The sequence below is a fragment of the Phascolarctos cinereus genome, unplaced genomic scaffold (assembly GCF_003287225.1).
Source record: "Phascolarctos cinereus isolate Bilbo 61053 unplaced genomic scaffold, phaCin_HiC Scaffold_4;HRSCAF=312, whole genome shotgun sequence".
Taxonomy (NCBI): Eukaryota; Metazoa; Chordata; class Mammalia; order Diprotodontia; family Phascolarctidae; genus Phascolarctos; species Phascolarctos cinereus.
The window spans coordinates 126,034,808-126,052,441 of record NW_027555847.1 but is presented as its reverse complement, the minus strand read 5'-3'; the positions used below and the strand labels follow the sequence as shown (position 1 = coordinate 126,052,441).

The 17,634-nt window shown below is 41.2% G+C and overlaps 1 protein-coding gene across 1 annotated transcript in view; it reads left to right on the top strand.

The window, feature by feature from the left end:
- GSG1L (GSG1 like) overlaps positions 1 to 17,634 on the top strand; it is a 372,574-nt gene that overhangs the window by 277,484 nt on the left and 77,456 nt on the right. Inside the window, exon 4 of the mRNA XM_021006351.2 lies at positions 12,460 to 12,571. Coding sequence (XP_020862010.1) covers positions 12,460 to 12,571 — 112 coding nt within the window. The remainder of the gene's footprint in view (positions 1 to 12,459; positions 12,572 to 17,634) is intronic.

The following is a 17,634-nucleotide window of genomic DNA, read 5'->3' as shown; positions in this document are numbered from 1 at the left end:
GTTTCCTGATCCCCCTATATACTAGTACCCTCCCCCAAACCACCTTCTAATGAATGATTTCATTTGCATTTATTCACTTTAGATTTGTTCTTGCTTACACTTACTTTACTGTCTTCCCCATTAGAATGTAAATTCCTTGAAAGAAGGAATTATTTCATTCTTTATTTTTGTATCCCCAGCACCTAGCTCAGGGCCTGACGCATAATGAACACCTGTTGGTTGATTGATTATGTTACCTGAAGAGGTAACACATTAATCTGACATTCTTTGCTTAACCCTACAGTCTATATGACTGTGAGGTCCTTGAGGGCAAGAACTGTGTCATGTGTCTGGGATTTCAATCCAGATTCTGTGACTCTACACTACAGCATGCTGAACAGAATGCATTGTATATAGTAGGCACTTAATGGTAGCTGAAAGAATGGTTATTGACTGTTGAACTTCTTGTTACCCACTGTCACTTAGCAGAGAGCAGGTTTGCCCCAAGGAAGGAGTCTGAATGCTAATAGTTCAGAATGCTAATGGAGTAGGAGCCAAGAGACTATATTGTCAGCTCTGCCACTCATTGGAAGTATGACTTTGGACAAGTCACTTCCCTTTTCTGGGCCTCAGTTTTCCCCATCTGGAGAAAGGTGAGGGAGTTAGATTAGATGAACCTTCAAGTGCCATCTAATTCTAATAGTCTATATTCCATGGTGAAGTTTTGGGAGTAAGTATATGTGCATTGGGATTGGGGTCAGGCAGAGGACTGAGGTACTTTGGTCTGGACAGTGAAGTGCAAGTTCCTGTGGGTCAAAAATTCACCACAAGATCATGAAGTACCAAAGACAAGCATTACCTACTTCAGTTTTTTCCAAAATCAGTCCTGTTCCCACTAATGGTATCCATTTAGAGTCCAGTAGGGACCCAGGATGTCTGGGGAGGCAGTGTAAAGTAGCAGGTTGACTATTGGATCTGGTGTCAGGAGGACTAGGTTCACATCCTGGTTTGAACACTTCCTAGCTCTGTGACTGATGGGCGTGTCACTTAACCCCTGTGAACTTCAGTCTCTTCCTCTGTACAACAAGGATAAGCATCCTCATATACTATACCTACCTCACAGGTTTGTTAAGGAAAGTACTTTGTAAAATTTTAAAAGCTGTTGATGTTATTATATGAGGTGTCCTTTGGGTTCTGCTTGTTTCACTCCGAATCAGTTAATACAAGTCTTCCCTTGTGTCTTTGAAGTACCTACCTCAAAGTGTTGTTGTGAAGCTTTAATTAGAGCTGTCTGTAAAAATGCTTTGTAAACATTAAAACACCAAATCAATGCCAGTTATTTTTATTAAAGAACTCCGGACTGAGAGTCAGAAGACATGTAATTTTAAGTCCTTTGAGTCTTTGGGCTTCAGTTTCCTCATCTATAAAATAAGGACTCAAATATTTGCAACCTCAGAGGGATATTGTGAGGACAGTGCTTTCTAAACCATAAAATTATGAATACATATACATGTGTACATATGTGTATATATGTACATTTGTGCACACACACATGTCAGTTGTCATCATTGTCAAAGAGATGAATGTGTAATAGCTCTATCCATCCCTTGAAACACAGAGCTATTTGGCTTGGGGGTTGGATAGAGAGACTCTGAAGGGAGGTAATTTTAAATTTAGTGAGTTTAAGCTCTGGGCCTGCCTGCCTTCCTTTACAGGCAGTTTTGAAATCACATCCCATGTCTCCATTCTCTTAAACTGTGTGACAAATAAAAAGATAAATGAACAAATAAATAAACAAATGAATAAATAAATAAATGTCCATAGCCAAAGATCACCTATTATCTCAAGTATCTCTCTTGCTGAGGTTGGGATTTATGAATGATAATAACTTGCACTTATAATAATAATAAAAATTGATGACATTTATATAGTGCTTTGAGGATTGCAAAGTGCTTTACTGCCATTACTTCATTTGCTATCTCAGATACTCTCACTCACTTCAAAGTCATGGACTTTAGAGATCATCTCGTCAAATCTCTTCATTTTTCAGAAGAGGAAACTGAGGCCCTGAGAGGGCAAGTGCTTTGTCCCAGAATCATACAGCTAGAAAACAGCAAAACTGGAATTGAAACCCGGGACCTGAGGCTCCACATTACAGCATGCAATACTGTTGAATTCAGCAGATATTGAAAGGTCTATGCTGGTCTCTGTGCTGGTTCTAGAAATACAAAGATGGGAAACAACACAATTCTTGCCCTCATGAAGCTAGTTTTCTACTGGGAGGGAGACGGCATACATACAAATAAGGTTAATTCAAGAATGTGATGGGGGCAAAGGATCCAGAGCCCATACTTTAGGACAATTTGAATTAAAGTGAATGATAAAAATTTTATTAAGCACTTACTGTGTGCTAGGTACTATGCTAAGTAGAGGGGATACAAATACCAGTGAGTCAGACAGCCCCTGCCTTTAAAGAGCCCAACTTCTGATGCGGTAAGATAACACATACCACAATGGTGGTGGGCAGGTGGATAGAGCACTGGGCTTGCAATCACAAAGACTCGTCTTCGTGATGTCAAATATGGCATCAGACACTTACTATCTGTGTCAAGTCACTTCACCCTGTTTGCCTCAGTTTCCTCATCTGTAAATTGAACTGGAGAAGGAAATGGCAAATCACTCTAGGATCTTTGCCCAAAAAACCCCCAAAACAAAACAACAACAACAACAAAAATGAGGTCACAAAAAGTTGGACATGACTGAAACAACTAAACAGCCACACACGTGGTAGCATTGTTTAGAAATGGCCAGGAAGTGACATAAGGTTTGATTTTGGGCAAGATTAGAAAGGAGCTCATTTATCAGAGCCCAGAATCCCAGAGACACAGTTGGAGGTTCCAGTGGGAGAGAAATGAGGATGAAAATGATGGGGGAGAGTAAGAAAAGGAAGGAAAGTGAAAGGGAAGGAGAGGGAAGGAAAAGAGGAAAAAAAGAGAGAGAAATGAACATAGGGAAGGAAAAGAGGAAAAAAAGAGAGAGAAATGAACATAGGAAGAAAGTCTTCATAGAGAACATGGTACCTGACCTAGGTCTTGAAAGAAAAGGGGGATGTCAGCAGGAAAAAACATGGTAGAGGAATGGCCCATCAAAGCTACTCCCAGTTGTCTAAAAAGCCTGCCAGAGTCACTAATGAACATCTATATATAAACCATGGGACAGGCACTCTGACAATGCAGTTTTCCGAAAGTTCATTTGTAAGTCATTTGTTTGCAACTCAACACAGTTTTCCATAGGAGTATTTTGCTATGCTTTGCATGCCTTGAAAGCATGCTATGCTATGCATATGCTTTGCTATGATTTGGAAAGGGTTTACCACTCAAGACCCAAATCAAATGACCCCTCCTCCATGACCTCTTCCTTCACCCTCTCAGTTGGATGAGAAGTCTTCCTTTTTTGAATTCTAATGACACTTTGTAGTGGGAGAAAAGGCAGGAGATCAGCCTGGGGCCATCTTGTGGAGTGACTTAAATGCCAGGTTAAAGAGATTGACCTTTATCATGAAGACACTGGGGAGCTATTGAAGATGTTTCAGCAGTGGAGTGACATCATCCTGTCATCAATGGCATGTCATCAAGTGGTGCTTTAGAAACATTAATGTAGTTATAGTTTGTAATGTAGAGTGCAAGGAGGAGAAATTGGAGGCAGGGAAAGTGGTTTTAAGGCTATTGCTGCAGTCTGGGCATAATGTGATAAGGGCCTGGGCAGGGTGATGGCCATGGGGATGTTAAGAAAGGAATGGATGTGAGGGAGTAAGGAAAGAATCAATAGAACTTGGTAGCTAGTTAGAATTGGGGTCAGGGTGTGATGGAGAGAGACAAATCAAAGGTGACTCCAAAGTTTAAACTGGGTGACTGAGATGGTAGGTAGTACCATTAACAGTACAAGGAAGATCAAGAGGTGTAGCTGGTTTGGAGGCAGGGTAAGATAATTAATTGACTTTTAGTCATGTTGACATTGACTTTGGCAGGACATCTAGGTGGACGTGCTCTGTAGTCAGTTAGAAATGTAGGTTTGGAGCTTAGCAGGGAGGTCATGCCTAGAGATAGGGTTTGGGGAAGCATCTATATAATGATAGTGTTAATCTTTGAGAAAAGATAGAAAGTAAGCTATACAGATTCAGTATATGGGATGAGGTTGACTAGGTATCTCTGTATGTGTGTTCCAAAAGTGCATTCATAAATTGGTTGTTTGGAACTCAGAATCTGTTTTCCTCTAGAAATGTTATTAATGGTAGTTTGAAGGTAGGTCCACCTATCCTTTAACATGCAGTTTTAACGTCACTTCCTCCCTGAAGCCTATATTAGAAGTACATGTAGTGGGAAGGGGGGCCACAATATAAGGAAAAGTTAAAACTACAGTGGGAAAAAAAGGGTTCATAGTGAACCCTAAGCTGAACATGACTCTATAGTATAGTGTAATTGTTAGAAGGCAATATGACATTCATCAGAATTGTGTGCAAGACTTTAGCAGTGAATTTCTCACTGAGAATTGATTAATCACTAGAGTGCTACATGCAATTTGGGGCTCTGTATTTGAAAAGGCACACAGAAAAATGGGAAAGGGTCCAGAAAAGAGCAATGAAAATGACTAAAGTGTTGTTAAATAGGACCTTTGAAGAAAGGTCAGAATAATTGGAATGATTTAGTCTGAAGAAGAGAAGATTGAGGGTATGACTCATTAATTGTCAAGCTTATGAAAGGTTATTATAAGGAAGATGCTGACCATCTGCTCCCCGTCTCCTGTGAAAGCAGAGCAAGAAATTACCTTCAATTGAAGCAAGGGAGATTCAGGTTAGATGTGAAGGTGAACTTTTTAAACCCTAGAACAGAGGTGGGGAACCTGCAGCCTTGAGGCCACATGTGACCCTCTAGGTCCTCAAGTGTGGCCCTTTGACTGAATCCAGACTTCACAGAACATATTCAAGAAGATCTGTGAAGTTTGGGTTCAGTCAAAGGGCCACGCACACTTGAGGACCTAGAGGACCACATGTAGCCTTGAGACCACAGGTTCCCCACCCCTGCCCTAGAATGTGCTCACCAGAAAGGGTGTGAAACATTTCAAAAAACAGAGAATTTTCAAAAGCTGAACCAGGAGAGAGTTTTAAACAAAGAATAGACATCATTTTTCTAGGGGAGGGTAGCTGAAGTATAAATGTACCTGGGCACAAAATCAGAGTCTAGCAGGGCCAGGTTTGCGTAAAGACAAAGACCCAGAAGAAAATTGTAAAATTCAAGCAGATGTGCAGCCATTTAGTTATGTAGTACCAAACCTCAGAATATTTGAAAATGCTGGATAATTTATTTGATTTTTCACTTTTCTTCAGATATCTGTGGTCAATTAGACCCAGCTTCCTGAGGCCCTCAGAGTAATGTATTTATTGTTAATACTTGTCCATAAAGACCCAATTCCAGTGCCATCTCCTCTAAGAGGCCTTCCCTGATCCCGTTCTCTATTTTCATTGTCAACTGATCATAGAGGGTTTTTTTTTATCCTTCTTATACACATATTCTAATTTGTATCATGGTAATCTGTGTACCTTCCTTTCACCTTTGCTACACTGTAAGCTTTTCAAGGACAGAAGTTTATACCTAGCTCTAGGTACAAATGCATTACACACAGTAGGCCCTTAATAAATATTTGTAGAGTGAATAAATGAATGATATGGATAATATGCTAGTAATCTCTAGATTGCTACTAATAAAATGCAAGAATGTTTATTTATATCTGAACATTCTCTGAAAATTCTGAGTAATATCTGTAGACAACATTAATAATAAGCATAGTTACAAATTAATTAATCAGCTACCACCTTGATATCTTAATTAAATGAAACACAGCATTAGCATAAACACTTCAAGACAGAAAGCAATAAAGATGGGCCAGATGGAAATACAGAACTCTCATTTGTATTTATCACCATAATTCCTTTTCTTCCCCCAGATGGCATCTCCAAATGGGAGAATATGGTCCCTCAGACAAGGTAATCAGGGCTCAAGCCATATCACACCAAGGCAATGTGCATAGGAATCAGATTTCTGCCTTTCAGAGAGATGAAACAAAAGGAGGTTTCAAGCAAGATGATTAGCCATTAACCTCCCCTCAACATACTAGTCCCTAGGATTTAGAGGCCTCGATGTGACTCAACATATGTTAAGATGCTTGATTTCTTACTTCAAGGACTCTCAGATGTCTGCTTTAAGAGCTAATATTTCCATCTCACACCTATGAGACTGGCTAAAATGATAGAAGGGGGAAATGATAAATGTTGGAGGGGATGTGGAAAAATTGGGACATTAATACAACATTAGTGGAACTGTCAACTGATCCAACCATTTTGGAAAGTGATATGGAATTATGCCCAAAGAGTAATAAAACTGTATATATCCTTTGACCCAGCAGTACCACTATTAGGTCTGTTTCCCAAGGTGATCAGGGAAAAAGGAAAAGAAGCTATCTATGCTAAAATGTTTATAGCAGCCCTCTTTGTGGTGACAAAAAACTGGAAATTGAGGGGAGGCCTATCAATTGGAGAATGGCTAAACAAGTTGTGGTATATAATTGTGATGGAATACTGCTGTGTTGTAAGAAATGATGAGCTGATTGATTTTAGAAAAATATGGAAAGATTTGCATGAAGTAATGAAAAGTGAAGTGAGCAGAACCAAGAGAATGTCACATACAGTAACAGCAATATTGTTCAAAGAATAATTGTGAATAACCAAGTTATTCTGAGTACTATAATACTCAAATCAACTACAAAAGACCTATGAAGGAAAATGCTATTGACCTCCAGAGAAAGAACCGATAAATAGAAGTATGCATAGTATGGTTTTACATGTATTTCTAAATATGCATCAAATTGTGGCCTTCTCTAGTATGGGGTGGGGGGGAGGGAGGGAGGGAGGGAGAAGAACTTAAAATGTAACAAAAATAATTCAATTAAAATTTTTTTTAAAAAGAGCTAACATTTTCCCCAACATTTCTAAAATCGGACTCTACACTTAACAGTCTTTCACATCCACGTCCCCACCATATTAACTGGAAATTTCCACAAACTCAGGCTTTCAGTTTATGTGCTCGTCAGATCACAGGATCATAAACAGGTCCATGAAGATAATCTCATAAGTTGACATCATCTTCTGTGTTGGCCGTCTACTTCCCATATCAATCTTTCTTCCCTAAAGTCCCTATCATCATTTAGAAGTTGTGATGAAAACACAGCCTGTTCCTTGCCCCCAAGCCTTTTAGTTTCTTTCCTAGGACTTCATAATTCTCAGAGACCTATCTCTTCCTCATTCCTTTGGGTACTTTGACTTTTCCCACTACAATTCATTAGCAATGAGTAGTGTATTGTCAGATTTGTTATGTCTTGGGAAGCTCTTCATCATATCTCACATACCAACCCAAAGGAGAAAGCATGCCTCCTGATTCATTATGTCATGTTAGCATATGGCCACCTCCACGCCCCTCTTCAGGGAGTTGCTGACCACTGTGATCCATCCCATTCTCTTTGAGCCAGATACAAATCCTGGTACCTATGTAACCTCCTGATGAGAACAGGATACCATTTCTTCCTTATTTCTAGTATATCCCAGAGCTCAAAGTTTCTTCTTCTTCCCTGTCTCCTCTGTGTCAAAGTCTTGAACCTTCTGTCCTTGACATGGGTGAGCTGGAAGCCATGAGGTGACAAAGATTAACAAGAGTAGGTTCCATTTTTAGTATCTCTGCCAGGGAGCTGCTTGAAATGACAGGGGAACCTCATTGATATGAACCCTGCTAATTGCAGAGTTGCAGTAGCTCAGATGTGGTGCCCATGATTTGTATTCAGGAATGAAATTAGAAATGATTCTTTCATCTGTAGATTTTCAAAGATTTATAGCTATGCCTTGCTTTTCCAAAATACATTTGCTACTGAAAAGATGAGTGTAAATCAAATTTTTGTAAGTTGAATCATTCAAAATGCACTCAGGGAGCGCTCTATTTGAAGGAATCCTACTGCGAATTTTTCTTTCTGTAAATCAATCTATCTCTTAATTTACTTTTGTGTAAATCTAGATTTTCATAAATTGGGTAAGTTTTAAGCCAGGATCATAGATTCAGAGCTAGAGGGGACTTTAGAAGCCATCTACTCCAAACTCTTCATTTTACAAATGAGAAAACTGAGGCACAGAGAGTCCTGGAGCTAAGTATCAAAAGCAGCATGTGAACCCAGTTCTTGCAGACTCCAAGGGCAGCCCTCTATTTACCACGTCATGCTGCTTTTGGGTCATGATAATAATAGCTTGAAGGTCAGGCAGCTGGTGCAGTGGATAGAGTGCTGGGCCTGGAGTCAGGAAGACTCACTTTCATGGGTTCAAATCCGGCCTCAGATACTTACTAGCTGTGTGACCCTGGACAAGTCACTTAACCTTGTTTGCCTCAGTTTCCTCATCTGTAAAATGAGCTGGAGAAGGAAATAGGAAACCACTCCTGTATCTTTGCCAAGAAAACCCCAAATGGTGTTAAGAAGAGTTGGACATGACTGAAAAATGAACAACAATATTAGTTTGAGAGGTAGTATGGTATAGTGTTTTGAGAATTGGCATTAGAATCCAAAGACTTAGGGTCAGGTCCTTCCTCCTGTGTTAACATACTGTCTCTGGGACCCTGGGGAATTCACTTAACATCTCATGGCCCCAGATAGCTTTGTGATACCGTAAATTGCAGAGCACATGCTCATCTACAGTGGTAGAAAGAATTTCCTCACTGGAAGTTCCATATACCAATGAAATCACAGCTCCAAGTCCAAAAGAAAAAGACTCATTTTTTTTTTAAATAATACTTTACATTTTATAAACTACTTTGCTCCAAACAATCCTGTGGAAGAAGTAGCGTAAATATTATTATCTCCATGTTACAGGTGAGGAAATTGAAGTGGAGAAAGGTAAAGTAATTTGCCCATGTTTTTGGATTGGAGTGGCAGGCCTTCTGACTCCAAGGTCCAGGGTTCTTTCTATGATACAATAAGGCCTAAAAGTCATTGCCTTTTCAAACCAGAGATTCAAAAAGTTAAGGACTCTGTCAACATGCCTTCAGACTCTACACTTTTCGAATCTTTAAGTGCAATATGAATATCAGCTACAAATGTTATTCTTCTAGATCTAAAAATAATATTCATCTATGTTAAAATACTTTTACATTTATATTATATTATATAATGTAGTTCTTTTAAAAAAGATTAATACAACTTCTTAATTTCTAAAAAAAAAACCAAAACCAAAACCTATATTTTAGTTATCACATCTACTAAGATGACTAATAAAAAAATAGAATTAATTAAAGAAATTGTATTTCTTTAAAGATCTCTGGTAAGTCAAATCTTTTTTTTTTTTTGACAAGTCATCCTAGCCTTCCCCTCAATTATTCTGAATTAATAAAATTTCACTGTTTCAGCCAGGTTACTACCCTTTATCAGATAAGAGAGATCTCCAAATGCTGAAACTAGAGTCAAAGCAAGAACATCCTTATTGATTATGGCAGTAGCAGGCCCTGAAGGGGATCTGGTTGATGGCAGCTGGACTCTGATGAGCCTAGATTAGCCAGAAATGCTTCGGGCCTCTATGGGCTCCAGAGTCTTTGCTGATATGTTGCTGATAGGGCTTGAGGTGAAATGGGGATCTAGTTCTTTGAGGAAAAGCAGTTCATTAGTGTGAAAACAGGACTTGTAAAGAAAATCAGAAAATATGGGCTTTGCCATTTGCTGGCTGTGTAACCAAGACAGAAAAATCACCTTCCCTATCTGAGCCTCAGTTATCCTCCCTATAAAATAAGGGGGTTAGATTAGCTGATCTTTAAGCTTCCCTCTAGTTCTAACATTCTGTATTCTATGTTCTACTCTCCCTTCCAGCTCTAATATTCTATGATGTTCTGACTTGAACTTCCTTCTACATCTTCTGAGAACATGAAAGTTGTTCCAGAATGGCCTTCTCAATACCACTGCTATTTCTATCTTTTTCTCCCCTTCTTTGCTTTTTTTTTTTTTGCTTCTTTGCCTCCCTGGGGGGTTTGTGTGGAGGGGGTATTTGGGGTTTTCCAGAAGCAATGAGAGGAGGAATTAATCCATTCCCTCTCCTCCCCACTCTGAAACCCTGAATCCACAAGGAGATATATATACACACATATATATATACATATACACACACACACACACACACACACACACACACACACACACACACACACACACACACACACACACAGAGCGCGAGAGCGCTAGAGTGAGCAGCTTGCCCTGTGGTGGTTTGGTAACCATCCAAGAGGCTAAGGCATCACACACCTAGGTCATTAAGGCAACAGTTTCTGGCACCAGGGTCAAAAAGGTCCATTCAAGTCTTTGGCCACCCTATACTAAGTCTACTTCAGTCCACTCTGGGGCAATTATTTTTTAAAATCTGCTTTAGGCCCTAGGACTAGTCTCTACCTTCAGCAAATCACTGACTCATTTATTCACCAAATATTTAGGGAGAAAGATAAAAACTCCATTAACTGGTACCCTTGCCAGTATTGTCTGAGGTAAAGCCCGAGGTATTGTCATTGGCATTAAGCATGTACCGCATAGCTGAGAGAGGAGAATCCACTGGTTCCCAGATGACATTCATCCGCATCAGAGGAAGCAGTTTTAGCCTGGTTTGATTAGGTAGAGCTCCGCTGTACTGGAAACTGTGTGTTCCTTGATATATGGGGATAGGGACTCAGCAGACTAGGGTAGACACTAGATGCTGAACTAAAGTAACTTCCATCTACAACAGTAGCATCAGAATAATCTCCTAGGAGCCTCTTCTTTCCTTGTGGCTTACAGACCTCCTATGTTTATACACCATATCCCCTATTCTCTTCCTTCCCCTTACTCCCACATATATTTAATGAAGGACATCATTGAATTCTGGACTTGGGGTCAGAGACCTATGTGTAAATTCTAGCTCTGCTCCCATGTGATTGGGCACCATACTTGGGGCAGCTAGGTGGCCCAGTGGATAGAGTGCTGGAAGACTCATCTTCCTGAATTTGAATCTGGCCTCAGGTACTTAGTAGCTATGTGACTCTGGGAAAGTCACTTAACCTTGTTTACTTCAGTTTCCTCATCTGTAAAATAAGCTGGAGAAGGAAATAGGAAACCCCTCCCAATATCTTTGCCAAGAAAACCCCCAGTCATGGACATATGACTGAAAGGAAGTGATTTCTCCCTCTATGTCAGAGGCAGCTGGTGACACCATGGGTAGAGTGCTAGACTTGGAGTCAGGAAGACCTAAGTTCAAATGTGACCTCAGACACTTACTTGTTGTGTGACCCTGAGCAAGTCACTTAACCTGACTGCTTCAGTTTCCCCATCTATGAAAAGGGAATAATAATAGCACTCACCTCTCAGGATTGTTGTGAGGATAAAATGAGATATTTATGAAGTGTGTGATGAGTATTAAATTGCTATAAAAATGTTATTATAATTATGATAATAATTATTACTATTATTATACATTGATGTGGGCAACATGGTAGAGAGGGAGGCACACTGGATCTTGAGTCAAAGGAGTTGCATTTGAATTGTGGTCCAGTCAGTTCCTATCTGTGGAACCCTTAGGCAAGTTATCACTGCCCTGCCCCTCCCCCGCATAAAACAAGGTTAGACAAGATGCTCTTTTAAGTACCTTCCAGCTTTCCAATTCCTTGATTCTGTGACATAAGTGCCAACTGTGTGCAAAGCATAGTTCTGAATACTGGAGGTGGTGGAGGTGGTGGTTAGGAATAATACAGTGATGAATAAGAAAGAACTCCTGTACTCAGTGAGCTTATGGTATGGTAGAGGAAGATAAGGAAAGTGTAAAAATAACTATAATATGAAATAATTCATGATTAGTACATAAAAGTATTACAAGCAAGGTGATATGTGTGAGATCTAAGGATAGAAAGTTCATTTCCGATTAGGGGGACAAGGAAAAGAGAAGATGGCATTTGAGTTGGGTCTTGAAGGATGTCAGCAGGCATTGGCTGGGACTGGAATGGGGAGGATTGTCTATGAAGGAAGGGACCACATTGTAATTATTTTTATATCTGCCTCAACACCTACCACAGTGCTCTGCACATACTAGGCATTGAATGTTTGTTGAATTGAATTCCAGGTGATGGAAGCAGTATGTGCACAGGCACAAAAGTTGAAAGTTTATGGTTTTTCATCAGATAGAAAGGATATCTTTATGAAGGAGGGCTAAAATCAGAGTCAGTCACTGAAATACATGGAAAGGCTTAAGTTGGTCAGATACAGCTAGAGCCCTGGAGCAATTCTAGGGAGGCAGGGGATGCCATGCCACTGAACAGGCTGTCAGGTGGGGAAGGACAGAGACGAGTTTTGGTTTCTTAACAGTGTTTTGTTTTGCTTCCTGCCTTCCAGGTCTCCTGGGAATGGTCGCCCATATGATGTACACTCAAGTTTTCCAAGTCACAGTCAGCCTGGGACCTGAAGACTGGCGACCACACTCCTGGGACTATGGCTGGTCTTTCTGGTATGTGTCCTTTTCAGCTTGTGACAGCAGCTCCCTCTGGCAAATGGCAGAGGGGGTCGTTCTGCTTCTCTCTAAGGACAGTCACAGTGGAAAGAGTAATGGACTTGGCATCAGAAGACATGGGCTTAACTCCTGTCTCTGCTATTTATTAATCAAATGACTGTGGGCAAAGTCACTTCATCTCTTAGATCCTCAAATTTTTTACCTCTCAGCTATTGTTAATGCCATAGCTCTTTGACATCTGGTCAGAAAGCTTTGACATTATCCATCTGGAGTAGTTGGGCATGGTCACAGGCTCACAAAACCAGAAAAAGAGCATTCAATTGCTGTTGACAATGACCTCTCCCCACCTTTTCACCTCCCACTGATGCTAAAGGCCCTGACTGTGGTTCCTCAGTGAGGGAGTCAGTGGATGGAGATTTCCCTGCCGACAAAGACAGCATGGGTAAAGTGCTTTGCAAATCTTAAAAGGCCATATACATGCTAGTTATTATTGTTATTAACAAAGGTTCATGTGCTGCCCTGGGTGGGAAACAGGGAATGTGATGGAACCAATGGGTGAGTGCAACATCCTGTAGGCTTAAAGAGGCCTTGCCTTGTTGGGATGATCTCAGCTCCACGTGCCATTAATTATATGCCTCAAGAAGGACCATGTCCTCCAGCCCCAAAATAAATCTGAGCAAGTCAATTCATCGCCTCAGAAAGTCCAGCTGAGTTTGAATACTGCATAACGAAAGCACCCTGGGTTTGGAATTACAAGACCCAGTCCCAGCTGTCAGGACTCACCCAAGGGAAGGCCAGTGTGTGCCAGTAATTAGTGACCATTACCACCAAGGTTGGGGGAAAAGAAATCCTTACCTGAGGCAGGAAAAGAGAGGTTCCAGTTGGGAGGAGATCTGTGGGGCTAAGATGAGAAGGTGAGCTGATGGCTGATTAGGGAGCTGAAGTCTAAAGAATCTGTCTGAGATTTGGAAGCTGAAATGCAGATAGTGCCAAGCTGCCTACTGAAGCTACTTCCTTGAAGCTTAGACCTTTTTGTTTTGCTTGCATGCACCACCTTTAGCTGTCTCTGCCACCTAGGTCTTCTGCTTTCTCCTGAATTAGCCATTCCGACCAAGCCAATGGAATGTATGCCAGTTCCTCCGTTAACCAGCTGTGTGATTTGGGGTAATTTACTGAGCCTCTCTGGACATCAGTTTCTTATCTGTAAAATAAGAACAATTGGACTTGATTGTGAAAGTTCCTTCCAAAACATCTAGCTTTCTAAGCTGTAGTTTAGGAAAAAAAGCATTGGCTCTGGAGTCAGATGTGTGCAAAATCCCCTGCTGATGTTACAAACTGTGTGACCTTGGACAAGTCACTTAAACTCCTTGGGCCTCAGTTTTCTTATCTTTAAAATGAAAGGGTTGGAGTAGACCGTGCAGCTTCTTGAACTGTGGGTCACGACCCTATATGGGATCACAAAAAATTTGGTAACAGTAAAAGGTATCTGAACGCACAATGACCAAAAATTAATTAAAAATCGTCCTCTGAGGTGTTTCTGGCAGTGTTTGCCCGTGTTGCACCATGCAGCTTCACTGAAGCCTTGGTTCTTAACACAGAGCATGCGCACTTTACACTGTGCACACCCTCAGGCCACACAGCGCCAGCAGACGCTGCCAAGATGGGAAAAGGGGTAGCGAGTGGAAAAAGTTTAAGAAGCCCTGGATTAGATGATGTTTCAATTCCCATCCACCTCTACAACTGTGATCTGTGATCTTTTCACTGGAGTCTTCTCCCGTCCCCACTCAGGGGTAAAGAATGTGAGTCCTGGGATACCCAAAGCCCTTCGACTATGTTGAAGAGCCATTCTGCTGCATTTGAGAATGGGCAGGAGATGGGAATGGCTGGTAGCTGTCCCACTCAAAAAGCCCCAATGCCTTAAGCCCCTTCATTGATATTCTTGAGGAAAGCTTTTTGGTGTCTGGGGGAGAGAATGTTTCCTCCAGAGAGGGCAGAGATGAAAAGATTCCTGCCCATTCCTCCTGCCTCTCCTGCTGTGGGTCACCAACTTCTCTTTTGACTTATTCATAGTATAGACTTGAGTGAGTGGAGATGTGTTAGTACTGATATATTTCTCCCTGTCACTGAGGCCCAGAGAAGATAGATTTGGACCATTTTTCATCCCTCCAGAAAGCTCACATTTGGGGATTCTTCCAGAGCTCTGCTATGTCATCTCTCTTGTTTAATATGTGTGGGGCCATTTGTCAAGATTCAGTGCTTTAGCTATACAAGGTCCCTTGAGAAGGGATTGGCTGAAAGTAAGACTAAGAGAACTGTAAACATTCGGCTAAGGGACTGAAAGAAAACACTTCCGGGAGGCAGAGGGTACTATGGAATGAAGGCTGGGCCTTGAAAGACCTCAGTTTTGGTTTTGACCCAACCACTAACCAGCTTGGCTTTGTACATTGAATAAATCACTCCACTCCCCTGAAGCTCAGATTTCTCATTTCAAGCTCACATTTCTGTAACCCTTCCAGCTCTGTGGTTTCACAACTACCCTGTGAGGTAGATAATGCCAATATTATTACTATCTCCGTGTGTGATTTGGGGTAATTTACTGAGCCTCTCTGGACATCAGTTTCTTATCTGTAAAATAAGAACAATTGGACTTGATTGCGAAAGTTCCTTCCAAAACATCTCAGTCAGCAAACTGAGGCGCAGCATGGTTATGACATGCTCCAAAGCCACATAGCAAGTATGTAGCAGAACCTGGATTTGAACCCAGGTTTTCTGACTCTTAATGAGGCCAGGGCTCTTTCTGTTATAGTGGTCTGGCTCTGGAAAATGAAGTCAGTAAGCCTGGACAATGGATTAGATGATCCCTAAGTGTCCTTTTAATGGTAACATTCTGAAAAGCTGCAATTCTAATGAAAACGTTGATGTTCAAATTTCATGAAGGAAGTGAAACATTCTGTAGGAGTGCGGGGCTAATGAGGATGCAAACATTGGCTTCCCTAGGCTCAGACTGCAACCTTGCAGACTGCCAACTTGCTTGTGAATGCATGTGTTTAGTCACAAGGATTGTATGGATGGCTCATTGCAAGCCTATCCCCAATAACAGAAAAATTCAACTCAATGCAGGATCCCTGCTGACCATGTAGAAGTGCAGCTTTGTGTATGAGGGGTACCAAATTAGCCTCTCCTAGTAAGAAAAACATTCAAATTCTTAAAGTCTGGTTTCAGCCCCCTCTTATCATTTCTTTATGTGTCTGCCCATCTTCTCATCCTAAGACTCTTGGATTTGTGCTTATGAGGTGCTTCCAGCATGGGCTCCCATCTGGCCCTAACTGTGCTGAACTAGGGAAGCACTGGTTAAATCCCTTCCGTGTTCTGTGACTTCTAATCAGTTCATTCTTCGGAACTAGGTGTATTGTACCTTCCATCTGTCCCCGGTTCTTGGTTACTTCCCAGTGACTGCTGATTTCCTCCAGTTTGCCCCTGGTTGGCTCCTTCTGTGCTGGGGACTCGGCCCCATTTGCTATATGATTATAGTTTTTAGAGTTAGAGGAGGCATTGGAAATAACCGATTGTAATCTTACAGATGAGGAAATTGAGGCTTAGACAGATAAAATGATTTGTCTTAGGTCACATAACTAGAAACCAAGATTCAAACCTAGGTCTTCTAATTACATCCATAAACATTTTATTAAGCCCTACTATGTGCCAGGTACTGTGCTAAGTACCAGGAATACAAAAAGAGGCCTAAGATAGTGCCTGCCCTCGAGGAACTTACAGTCTAATCAGCTGACTAGCACTAGCCTTATCCTTCCAAGAATTTACTTTTTATTGAGGTCACTCCATAGTGAACACCTCTGTCCACCCCAGCAGATGTATGTGATGGTGGTGAATCGAGTGGTATATGATAATACTGAGAGCCACTGTAGTCTAATGGCAAGAATATTGGAGTAGAAGTCAGAAGGCCTGGGTTTAAGGCCTAGCTCTGAGAATGATTGGCAGCATGATGGTTAAATTATTTAGCCTTTCTGATTCTGTAAAATGGAGATAATATTGCTTATTATGCCTATTTCGTAGAATTGTTGTAAGGAAAATGTTTTCATAAACTGAAAACCTCTCCAATAAATGTCAGCTATAATTTGTGCTATGCCATTTTACATTTTAAAACTGCTTGGCACAGTAGATAGTGGCTCCCTCTCCATTGCCTACACTCTTTTCAGATTCCAACTGTGTTAAACCCTATCTCTTCCTACCTCTATCCTCTCTGTGCCCTCTAGTTACCCAGGAGAAGCAGCAGATTAGTTACCTCCCTTGGGGCTACGAGCTGCCCCAGCACCATGCTTCCCCACATGGCTTAGCATCCAAATGTGTTTACCCCATTAGCTCACTTACAGAATTGAAGCAAGAGAAGCTTTTCAAGGCAATCCATTAATGTGTTCTCCTATAAAAATCCAAGGCCTATTAAAGCAGTTTGAAATAGATCAGTTTGTAGTTATTGTCCTAGAACAGGACTATAGAAATAGAGGGATGCATTTTATCTAATTCATCTCCCTTGAGGCAGGCTGGTGTTGTCCTCCTTTTGCATAAAAACAAAACCACAGCAGAGATACGTGACTCACAGCAAGCTAATCTGGACCTCCCAGCTGGAACAAGAGCTCCCGGTGGCTTGACCCTGAACATCTGCACAGTTTGTGATCTCTAACATCCTTTTGGTATGATACTCTATTCAGGCTATCTAGCTTTGGTGAGTATGACTCAACTATGCTGCAGGAGAGATTGTGAGTTCAGGAGGAAAGCAAGCCTTGACACATTGAGTCTTCATTGGTTCCAAACTCACCAAGCCTAGAAAGTGGGGGCTGAGAGGAAAGTAGAAGGCCTGGGGCCAACTTCTACAGCCATTTGGTCACGATTTTCTTTTGTCAATCTCAAATGTAAATATATCCTCTCTCTGAGTTCCTGGGGGAACAGAGAAATTAAGTCCTGCTAATCTGGATTTGTCTGTGGGTATTCAGTCTTGGACATCTAGGTGGCACAGGGGATAGAGTGCTAGGCATGGAGTTAGGGAT